Raw genomic sequence first — 12229 nt, 5'->3', positions numbered from 1 at the left:
TGGGGTGTGCAGGAGGCAGCCAATCAATGATTCTTTCTCATAATTGATGTTTCTATCTCTCTCTCCCTCTCTGAATCAATAAAAAATACATATATATATATATATATATATATATATATATATATATATATATATTTTAAAATGGGGTTGGGGGGAGCAGAAACTTGGAACCTCTCAGTCAAAGAGAACTGACATCTAAAACTACTAATAAACCATAAAATGTGAAGGACTTACAAATTAAACAGGCAGTTCTCTAACATTGAAATTTTAAATATTACAGGACTGATTAGAAAGCTCTGACTCAAACATCTGTTGAAAACACACTGCTCTTAAGTTAAATGTATGTGCACTCTCTTCACTGAGTAATGGGGACTATTAAAGTTTCATACTAATTGAAAAACAATTTTCCAAATGTGTTTGCTCAACATCACTTTAGATGTTGTTTTAATGATGGTTAAAAACACACACACACACACACACACACACACACACACACACTCTAGAGGCCCAGTGCACAAATTCGCGCATGGGTGGGGTCCCTCAGCCTCACCAGTGATTGGGGCCGATGGGGCCGGCCACCTGGTGGGGGCGGGGGGGGGGGAGACTGCAGGAGGTTGGCTATGGGAGAACACTGACCACCAGGGGGCATCTTCCACATTGAGCGTCTACCCCCTGGTGGTCAGTGCGTGTCATAGCGACTGGTCATTCGGTTGTTTGGTCGTTTGGTTGTTCAGTTGCTTAGGCTTTTATATATAGAGACTAGAGGCCCGGCACATGAAATCTGTGCATGGGTATGGTCCCTAGGCCTGACCTGTGATCAGGGCGATCTTCCCCAGCTGCTCCCCCCCCCCCCCGCCACCCCCCTCCCCCGGTTCCCCATTCACCATCTGGTGATCAGAGCCTGCTGGCCTGGGGGAGGGACTGAGAGTTTGGCCATCCCACCCACTTGCCGGCCCCATCCCCCGATGCCAGTTGCCCTCTATGTGTGGGGAAACCAGTGGAGTGGAGGCCTTGGCCTGGCACTGCCCATGTCCACCACCACCCACCCCTGGTTCCCCATTCCCCATCAGGTGATCGGAGCCTGCTGGCCAGGGGAAGGGATCCAGAGGTTGGCCAGCAGGCTCCGATCAGGTGATCAGGGCCTATGGGCTGGGGCAGCTCCTGCATTGAGTGTCTGCCCCCTGGTGGTCAGTGCACATCATCCCGCCCTTCGCTCAATTTGCATATTACCCTTTTATTATATAGGATAATAAGTAAACTGCTTAATTGTTTAAATAAGCAGTTTAGCTTTCAGAGACCTATGGAAACAACGTGTGAGGATACAAGGAAATCATATCCCCAGTGTGTGCCAGTCTTTTGGAACACTGATGTGCTGAGAGGCAAAAATATTATTCAGAAATTGGGCACTGACACTACTTTCTTTTCCCAAGAGAAATCGGTCAAGAACCAGATGAGTGTCCTAGCCTGTTTGGCTCAGTGGATAGAGCATCGGCCCGTGGACTGAAGGGTCCTGGGTTCGATTCCAGTCAAGGGCACATACCTTGGTTGCAGGTTCCTCGGCCCTGGTTGGGTGTGTGCAGGAGGCAACCATTTGATGTGTCTTTTTCACATCCATGTTTCTCTCTGTCCCTCCCCCTCTCTTTCACTCAATAAACAAATAAATCAATAAATCAATAAATAAATGGAAAAATATCCTCAGGTGAGGAATAACAAAACAAACAACAACAAAAAGAACCAGATAAGCTTATATTTAGAAATATTCATATAAGTAGAACCACCGGTTTGTTGGTATCAGCTGACATGGTAACATTGTCCTGAGTATAAAAAGGACAGTGTTGCCCTAGCTGGTTTGGCTCAGTGGATAGAGCGTTGGCCTGCGGACTGAAGGGTCCCAGGTTCAATTCCAGCCAAGGGCACATGCTTGGTTTGCGGGCTCGATCCCCAGTAGGGGACGTGCTGGAGGCAGCCGATCAATGATTCTTTCATCATTGATGTTTCTCTCTCTCTCTCCCTTTCCCTTCCTCTCTGAAATCAATAAAGAATATTTAAAAAAAAAAGGACAGTGTTTAGGAGGTTCTTCCCTCTCTGAGATTTTCACTGGGAGCAGCAGCCTCATAGGGAACTAACGTGTAAGAGAAAAAGCAAACAAGGATGTGCTAAATCTGCCTTTTCTCTGGGTTACCACTTTACCACTTCCTGTGGGTTCAGCAGCTGGGCTGAATAAATGGGCCCGTGGCAGGTGTGTGTCTGATCTCTTCCCACCACTTGGTAACCCAGCTGCATGGTGCATTACCTTTAAAAATTGTAGTGAATGAGTCAAGGGGCATTTCCAAATGCCTAACTTCACAAGTTCATCTTAAACCCTGTGAATATCTTTTGGTTTTCATTATAGTTGTCCTGGATCTAGGTAGTGTTGTGTAAGTTAGAGTAAACTTTCAAAATTATGATCAAAATATATATGTTGAGGCTATGAAAAATGAATTGATTACCTCCAACAAACACAACCTATCATTGCTTGTTGTATATGTATCTATACATAATCTTAACCCATGAAGGTGGGGGCCAGGGCCATCTTGTTTCTGAGGGTATCCGCAAAACTGAGCAATGTTATTTATTCAATTGACTATGAATTGACTTTTGAAAAACAGAACCTTCCTTATAGAGAACAGACTGACAGCTGTCAGAGGAAAGGGGAGATTGTGGTGCTGGATATAAAAGGTGAAGGGATTAAGCAAAACAAAAGGGGGGTCATTCCAAAATATCCTTTAATGGGGCTTTTGTTATAGAGATATTAATACTGTATATGTTTAAACACTTTTGGTTTGCTTTACAACTTTACTAAAAAAGAATTCCTATATATAGCTCTCTCTTTATTTTCCTGAGATAATTACTATGTAAATTACTGTTCTCCAGGATTGAAACTCTTCCAACATGGCTTTCCTTGGGCTCTTCTCTTTGCTGCTTCTGCAAAGTTTGGCCGTAGGGACCACTTTCCCTGATGAAACCATTGCTGAGTTCTCGGTGACTATGTATAATCACCTTCGAGCCACTGGGGAAGATGAAAATATTCTTTTCTCGCCATTGAGCATCACCCTTGCTATGGGAATGATGGAACTGGGGGCCCAAGGGTCTACCCTGAAAGAAATCCGTCATTCAATGGGATATGACAGGCTGAAACTCGGTAAGTGTGCTTAGGTTTGATTTCTCAGGATGGTTTAACTTTAACTTTTAGCTCAGTTGTGTTGCCTTATGCCAGAGACAGCAGTATTTCACACAGCAAGAAAGTATTCTCATTGATATGGTATGGCTAGGAGAAACTTTAGGAAACTCAAGAAAGGAGTTAATTCTGAGTTCCATCCCTGGCTGAGTTAATTAAAAGAAATTATGTATTATTAATAATAATAATAATAATATTTAAATAAATCTTATTGTGATAAACAAAAGCAAGCATGGTACTTGCCCTGAATTTTAAGTGTAGATGGAGAGACATATGTAATCAGTTATCATATAAGTAAATGAAACTTTACAACTGTGATGAGTGCTACAAAGAAAAGAAACATGATTCTCTAAGAATATCAGATTTTTTTTTTGCTTAAAATCATGTTTTCATTATTATGAGACTTATATATAGTAAAAAATTTGTAGCCAAAAGGTATTTTGTAATCAGTTTGACATGGTATATGATTTCTATTTTAATGTTTCTAATATACATGTGAATTAACTCATTAAACAGTTAAGAACTAAAACAATTTATAAAGGATTTTCTAGTTATAAGGTTTTAAAAAAGTCTAGTAAAAGTAAATTTAAAGGAGTAATTTTTAAGCTAGAAAATTAAACTCAATTTTTATTTCTGATCAACATAAGACTAATTTAATGAAAGTAACCTAAGTACTTTGAAAGTAAATAACCAAAAAATCTTTACTTGATAGATTCTACCAAGATATAGATTAAAATGAAAAATAATATCAGTTGATAACAGTAAAGTTCAAAACTGTTAATTTGAACATCTAGAAATCACAGAAATATTGAACTTCCTTACCATGTCAATGTGGAGAATAAGGGATGCTTTTCCCCTGGGTCGTTAGCTGTGTTTTTACTGCCCGTACATTCTCTGTTTGTCCCACTAGTAAACTTACCCTATGTCATTTTGCAGGTGAAGAATTTTCTTTCTTGAAGGATTTTTCTAACATGGTCACTGCTGAAAAGAGCCAGTATGTGCTGAAAATTGCCAGTTCCCTCTTTGTGCAAAATGAATTTCACATCAATGATGAATTTTTGCAAATGATGAAAAACTATTTTAATGCGGAAGTAAATCATGTGGACTTCAGTCAAAATATTGCTGTGGCCAACCACATCAATAAGTGGGTGGAGAATAACACAAATAGTATGTCATTTGCTTCTTTTCTTTCTCAAATAGCTTAGTTTTGACTCTCTCCTTAGTCCTGAAATTATTTGTCTCCTCATTCCTTTTCTATTTTGTATATTATATAGAATTTAGTTAAGTATCTAATAATTATTCTACATAGATTGAAGTCTTTTTAGAAGCACTGCTTATGAATAAACATTTGAGAAATAAGTATAGTCTTTTGCCATGTCTAGAATTTTGATGCTGATAGATTAACACTCACCAGTTGATGGGTTTTTCCTGTGTAGTCATCTTAGCTATGGTATGGAACTTTGCTTGAGCTATTTAATAAATTAGATACTGATTGGAATGGCAGTTGGTGGTGGCTATCTTATGATTAAAATAAAATAAGAGAGTTAAAAGTCAGAGTTTAAAGATTTTTTTGTTGGCTTCACAAGACTTGATTGGTAATCAAAAAATTGTATAAGATTCCTTTAAAAAAGAGCAGCCCACTTTAAGCACAAATAAATGGAGAGAAATTAGAAAGAGATGTATGAATTTAAAATTTTATTTTTAATTCATGTATTCTAAATGTATTTCAGTTTTCCAAATGTTTCATATCTTATAATTCTATTTTCTAATTTTACCATAAAAATGAAATTAGAATCTAAAAAATGAGACCAAATTTAACGTAGTTTTACTACAGCTGTCCCATAAATTAATTCATATTGTCAAACTCCCCAAGTGATGTTAATCTATTAAATTTTATGTTGAAACAGCAACAAAAAACCCTGATGACATGTGCTATTCCTACCAATCCCCCAAAACTGAAGCACCTTCGTAAGCTCAGAAGTACAATAGTTAATAAAATGAGAGATTACAGAGCAAAATTTGGTCCTATGTTTTTCACTGTGATATTACTTTTTCTCTATGACTACTCTCACTAAGATCACTCTTTCAACTATGAGATTAAAATGTAAGAAAAAGAAATTTATGTTGTTTTTTTAACATTCAAAGAATAAATCAAGAATATTAATCTACCTGGGATAGATTGAATTATTAAAAGCTGTTTGTTTCCAAACTCTTTTTGTTTGTTTGTTAACCCTCACTTGAGGATATTTTTCCATTAATTTTTAGAGAGAGTGGAAGAGAAGGGGAGAAACAGAGAGAAAAATATCTATGTGAGAGAGACATATCTTTTGTTTGCCTCCCAAACATGCCCCCACAAGGCCAGGGATCGAACCTGCAACCTAGGTACGTGCCCTTGACCAGAATCGAACCTGGGACCCTTCAGTCCAATGGCTGACGCTCTATCCATTGAGCCAAACTGGCTAGGGCTCCAAACTCTTTTTAAACACTTATCAACAAAGACCCAGTGTCTTTCAAAATAGATTCAGAAAGGAATATATGTGATAGAAAAATAAAGCATCACAAGTTAAATTGGCTTTCACTTATCTGTTTTTACCTGGTCAAAGCAGTTGTTATATTTGGTAGAAAGATATCCAATGTACACGGGGGCATGGCTGAATTGAATGACATTTTAATCATGGACAATGTTCAAGAATAAACCTAGCATCATTTGTTGAGTGTTACTCTGTGCTGAGTGTTACATACATCATTGCAACTAGAAAGGGTTGAAGCCTGAGATTCTTCTGCAAGTAGTTCTGCAGTTGGTGCAAGTATCTACACTTGTGTTATTTTAGGTGGTGTGGCTATTTTAGATACCCTTAAGCTATAATTGTGTGTGTGTGTGTGTGTGTGTGTGTAACATTTTTCTTTTGAAAGTGAGGTAACATTTTTCTTTTGAAAGTGAGGTATTTTTAAAGTTTATTATAAATTTAGTAATGGTATAGAGTTTTTCTGAATCACTCTATTGGATGGTAATTTGATAATCTTTGGTCCCCTTTCATCTTCTAATTTAATATTAATTTTCATCCATTTATTTTTCCTGAATAGGTCTGTTGAAAGATTTGGTATCCCCAAGAGATTTTGCTGCTGTCACTCATCTGGCCCTCATCAATGCTGTCTATTTCAAGGGTAACTGGAAGTCACAATTTAGACCCGAAAATACTAGAACCTTTTCCTTCACTAAAGATGATGAAAGTGAAGTCCAAATTCCAATGATGTACCAACAAGGAGAATTTTATTATGGTATGACATTTTGGCTTTTATTTCTCTCTTTTTGAGGTATATCAACAAATTTCTTTTTTAAAATATGTTTTTATTTATTTTAGAGAGAGAGGAAGGGAGAGAGAGAAAGAGAGAAAGAAACAGTGACCAGATTCCTCCCAGAAACACCCAGACCAGGGATCAAACCCGAAACCTGGGCATGTACCCTGAAGAGGAATCGAACCGGTGACCTTTTGGTGCAAAGGACGATGCTCAATCAACTGAGCCACACTGACCAGGACTTGACAAATTTTAAAAAATGAACATGAAATATTCTGTACTTAAATTTCTTGTCAATTTAATTTAAGATAAATTTTCTTAGCTCCATTTTCCAAGCCTCTAATTAGATCCTGAGTGAATACTATGAATACTAGAGGCCCAGTGCACAAAATTCATGCACCCTCTCCAATCTGGGACCCCTTGGGGAATGTCCGACTGCCGGTTTAGGCCCGATCCCACACAGGGATCGGGCCTAAACCGGCAGTTGGACATCCCTCTCACAATCTGGGACTGCTGGCTCCCAACCGCTCGCCTGCCTGCCAGCCTGATCAGCCCTTAACCACTCTCCTGTGAGCCTGATTGACACCTAACTGCTTCCCTGCTGGCCCGATGGCCCCCAACTGCCCTCCCCTGCCAACCCAGCCACCCCCAACTGCCTTCCCCTGCTGGCCTGGTCTCCCCTAACTGACCTCCCCTGCAGGCCTGGTCCCCCCCAACTGCCCTCCCCTGCCAGCCCAGTCACCCTTAACTGCCCTCCCCTGCAGGCCTGGTCCCCCCCAACTGCCCTCCCCTGCCAGCCCAGTCACCCTTAACTGCCCTCCCCTGCAGGCCTGGTCGCCCCCAACTGCCCTCCCCTGCGGGCCATCTTGTGGTGGCCATCTTGTGTCCACATGGGGGCGGCCATCATGTGGGAGGGTGTGATGGTCAATTTCATATTACCTCTTTATTATACAGTGAGGCCTTGACTTACGAGTTTAATTCGTTCCATGACGGAGCTCGTAACTCAAATTACTCGTATGTCAAATCAAAAAGTGAACAAGTGAGACACGTGATGCTGGGCTGATGTTGTGGCGTTCACTGTGACCTTCGCTGCGCCAACTAACGGTGGGGTATCTGAAGCTTTCTCGTAACCTGAATTTTAGCTCGCAACTCAAAGCAAAAAATCGGCCAGCTGAGAGACGGCTCGTATCTCGAAAAACTCGTTAGTCGGGACACTCGTAAGTCAAGGCCCCACTGTATAAAATTATGTGTAATGACAGCTTTTCAATGTTTCATCAATTTATAAATTTGATCACACCTACAAAGTGACTTTGATCACGTAAAAATACTAGAATACGACTATTCAGTTACTACAAAAAGTCATAGGCTTTGGGGTGGTTTTCAGTGATCCATATGTTCCACCCAGCTCTCGATTTGACGCCTTATAACTTTTTGAATTACAAGCATTCTTTTGAAATTTTGCTTTTACAGCTGTGTATGTATGGCAGACAAAACTATTCATAGTTTCATTTATTAAATGTCTATAATTTATGATACAATTCAATATTCTTGCATTATTTTCAAAGATGCTTCATTAGACTTTTTAGAAATTTTGGGTGTGAATCCTTCCTATGCCCTACATTAAGCTGTAAGAGTTTGTTGTTATAAGTAGAAATGTAATTGTAAGCTAAGTATATGTTATAACTACTAGCTTATTTTATTTACAAATACATTGTAAAAAAGTATTATAATCACAGTTAATCAAATTAACAGTAAAAACAAGAAAGGAAAATACCCATTTATTTGCGAATTGAAATGATTAATGTGAAGTTTAAGAGCCCTAGATCAATTATAGGAAAATATTCACAACAAAGGCGTTACGTTTTTTGAAAAATGGGGACAATTTTAAAGTTGTGACAGGACCATTTGTTTTAAAGACTACCTGAGCTTTTTATGAAAGCCTCGTCAATTTAGTTAAGTTTCTAGAACACAAAGCCAATTATCTAAATTTACCTAATTACATAATCTAAAGGTCACAGTCACCACAAATACATTATATAGCTATTATAGAAAGGAATGGATTTTATTATGGCTATGCTACCTTTGCCTCAAAATGTTTAGTTGTAGTATTAATAGAGTACCAGGTATTACATGGTCAATTTTTCCCTACTTAATAATCAGGCAGATATTGGTAAATGTGGTATAGGATTCAGGACTTTCTTTTTCTAACCAGAAACATTTCATTGTTTCTAATAATATCCTTTAAATCTATAGTCATTTGAAGTCCCATTTTCAAATATAAACTAAGTCTAGAGAACATGTTATGACAAATGTGAGCTAATTCTGGGGATTCTAAAATAAATAAATTCTACAGGACATAGGATTCACTTGAATTTCAAGGTCTGTTTTTAAGTAAACCTTTTTCTCAGATGCCTAAATTTCTTATATTTTTTAAAAAGTTGTAACAAATTTAAACCTTTTATTTCGGCTTTGGCATGGGCCTTTTTATCACATTTCTTTTCTTTTTAGGGGAATTTAGTGATGGCTCCAATGAAGCTGGTGGTATCTACCAAGTCCTAGAAATTCCATATGAGGGCGATGAGATCAGTATGATGCTGGTGTTGTCCAGACAGGAAGTTCCACTGGCCACCCTGGAGCCACTGCTCAAAGCGCAGCTGATTGAAGAATGGGCCAACTCTGTGAAGAAGCAGAAAGTGGAAGTGTACCTGCCCAGGTGAGAGGCTCCTGTGTGACTCCCTCTGAGAGCATGGAGGGAGGGAGAGCAACGAAGATTCTGACCCAGGGAAACTCTTGCCATTACTTTTGAATTTTAAGTCTTGTGTTACTCTCCTCCTCCTATTACTGGTCCTATTCTGTCCTCTCTCATCCTCTTGTTACTCCTCCTCCTCTGTTCTTCCTCCTCCTCCCCCCTCCTCCTCTTCCCCTTCTTCCTCTAATTATTCTCCTTCTTCTCCTTTTTTCAAAGTATTCTTTAATTCTCATGTTGTCCTGCTCAGAGACACAGGCTCACTTATTGATTTAGTCAATACTATTTACCAACACCTAGTTTCAGATATGAGTCAATATTCTTGGCTTCATTGTAAAAGATTTTTCCAATAGATTGTCTCTGAATATAATTTACAGTGACAGTCTTCTGTATTTCATTAATATTTAAAGTTGATTATAGCTGGAAAAAATGATCTCTGACATTGTTGGCAAAAGAACAAGCAAGTCCCAGTGCTAGGTGCCAAGATACAACCATAAGTAAGCAGGAAGAAGCTTAAAATTCTCCCTGTGGCCAAAAGAATAAGGTCCATACAGGGCCTTGCTGTTCTTACACGATTCTCTTCCTCAACCCTACCTCTGGCCACCAGCACAGCAAACATCTGGTAGCATGTACTATCTGTGTGCCACAGCATCATGCTCTTCTCGTGCCTCTGGGTCTCTATGTGTATTTTTTGTATTGACTTAAAATGCTCTCTTTACATTGCTTTGCCAGATTTACATACTTAAGCTTTAGGGTACAGCTCTGGCACCAGTTTTAGGAAGCCTTCCATGAACCCCCTGATGAGCAGTTGACCCTCACTTTGTCCTCACTTATGCATCTCCCTATAGTGACATTTATGTTACACCCCACAATGAAATTACCCTTTTGTAAGTCTTACTTTACTTCTGTAAGTTCTTCTACAGTCAGATCTCCCCCATGATTGAAATGTGTTTGTAAAACGAAACCCAACTGAAGATATTTATTCTGTCCTTGAATACCTTAAAACCTAGCAGGGGCATGAGACCAGTGAACACAAACAAATTTATAAGCAAACATAGTGTGTAAATTCTGGATTAGAAAACAAGACATACAAATAAACAACAGGTAAACATATACGTATATGTGTATGTGGAAGTACAGTTCTAACATTCATTCCATATTAAAAAAATTATACAAATATAATTAATTAATATGAACATTACAAATGATAAGTAAGGTATTAGTATTAAAATTGAATTACTAAACATTCATATTCTAATTTTAGGAATTATTTAAAAGTTATATCTTATACTATTTGTCATACTTTAAACAATACAAAAATATAAAAATAGTTACATCTTATATAAATGCTTATTTTTCAAAAAACTTAGCTGATGTTTGTTTATGTATATGGAGATTATTTGGAACTGTAGACAGTTTTGGCTAGAAAGATATATACACATTATGTTAGTGTTATATATCTGTAATATGTAACAATACATAATAAATAGCCATACATTTCTTAGTACACATATAAAAATTAAGGTATTCATACTCCAAATATTTATTTTTATTTTTGGCTAAAATATTAAGTTTGCATAACTTTCTATGATAACACTTTTACTAGTATGTAGCAAGTTTCCACTATGTCTATGCTCAGGGAGATAGAGGTAGCCAGTGACTATCTAACAAATAAAGCTAAGGCCATGTAATACACACACACACACACACACACACACACACACACACACACATATATATATATATATATATATATATATATATATATATATTAAGTGTGTATATATGTATGTATATTTATATAATTGTATACATACTGGATATATAAACAATATATCGTAACTCTAAAAGAATTTACTTTTAAACATTATTAACTAAATTTAAATATCTAAATCAGATCTAAAATCTCATCCAGAGACCTTTATTATTAATCTTATATTTTTCATTGAATTTTATAATGAATTTCTTTTTTATTTCAATTGCTTTGATTGGTTTTTAGAGAGAGAGGAAGGGGAGGCATGGAAACATCCATGAGATAGAAACATCATCAATCAGCTGTCTCCTGCACACCCCCTACTGGGGATGGAGCCCTCAACCCAGGCATGTGCTCTGACTGGGAGTCACACCCATGACCTTTTGGTTCATGGGTCGATGCTTAACCACTGAGTCACACCAGCTGGGCATGAATTCATTTTGATAAAATGAGAAAATCAGTACAGTATTAATGCTCTCCTTATTGAATTTTATGCGTTAAGTGCAGCGTATCTAAATGCTTAATTCTGTGAGGATGCAAAGTTACTTAGGAGTACTGTAGCAGAATTGCAAATGAATGCTTAAGTATCACTTGTTCTAATTCAACCATATTCACTAGAAAATGTGGCCTCCAGGTCCTAGCCACTGAGAAACTGAACGTGGGTGCAGAAGAAAATTAATTTTTCATATTCTAAGATACACTCTTCAATTATGAAATAGTTTAGCTTGCTTCCCCATATTAATGCTTGTTACTAAACTAGGCACAGCTGATTACCATGTATCCATTTCTGTAGGAATTCTGTGAACTCTCCCTCTGCATGGCTAATGCATACAGAGGGAGGCTAATTGAGAGGAAAGATACATTTAGTTTCCCTTTTCAAGGGATTGGCTATTTTCAAATACTAATGTGTCAGTAATAATCATTGGGAAACTATCCACCCCCCTCCATTGTACAGCATTAGGATCCACAAAATGTTCGACAAAGGTAATGACTTCTGTGACCCAGTTTTAGCAAAGGTAGCATTGTCCTGATAGCTGTGTTCTAGGTTCACTCAAGTGTCTGTCTAAATGGTTTGTGTAATTTTATTCATATGGAAATTATTACCTAAAAATGCAACTTTGCATTTCTGTAATTTGACCAATTCTTGTTCTGCTTGACAGGTACTTTACTTTCTGTTACACTACATTTTATAGAGAAAGCTGTAGAATGCCTCTCT

The 12229-nt window shown here is 37.8% G+C and overlaps 1 protein-coding gene across 3 annotated transcripts in view; it reads left to right on the top strand.

Annotated features, from left to right (window-relative positions):
- Positions 1-12229, top strand: part of SERPINI1 (serpin family I member 1) — a 78016-nt gene that overhangs the window by 46384 nt on the left and 19403 nt on the right. For all 3 annotated transcript variants that reach the window (XM_006088882.3, XM_006088881.3, XM_023753908.1), the window contains exons 2-5: positions 2914-3181; positions 4154-4384; positions 6302-6496; positions 9023-9227. In XM_006088882.3, the coding sequence (XP_006088944.1) occupies positions 2932-3181; positions 4154-4384; positions 6302-6496; positions 9023-9227 (881 nt within the window). In that variant the 5' untranslated portion in view covers positions 2914-2931. The remainder of the gene's footprint in view (positions 1-2913; positions 3182-4153; positions 4385-6301; positions 6497-9022; positions 9228-12229) is intronic.

Source organism: Myotis lucifugus, unplaced genomic scaffold (genome assembly GCF_000147115.1).
Source record: "Myotis lucifugus unplaced genomic scaffold, Myoluc2.0 scaffold_53, whole genome shotgun sequence".
In the NCBI taxonomy this organism is placed as follows: domain Eukaryota; kingdom Metazoa; phylum Chordata; class Mammalia; order Chiroptera; family Vespertilionidae; genus Myotis; species Myotis lucifugus.
This window is presented reverse-complemented; position numbering and strand designations above follow the sequence as displayed.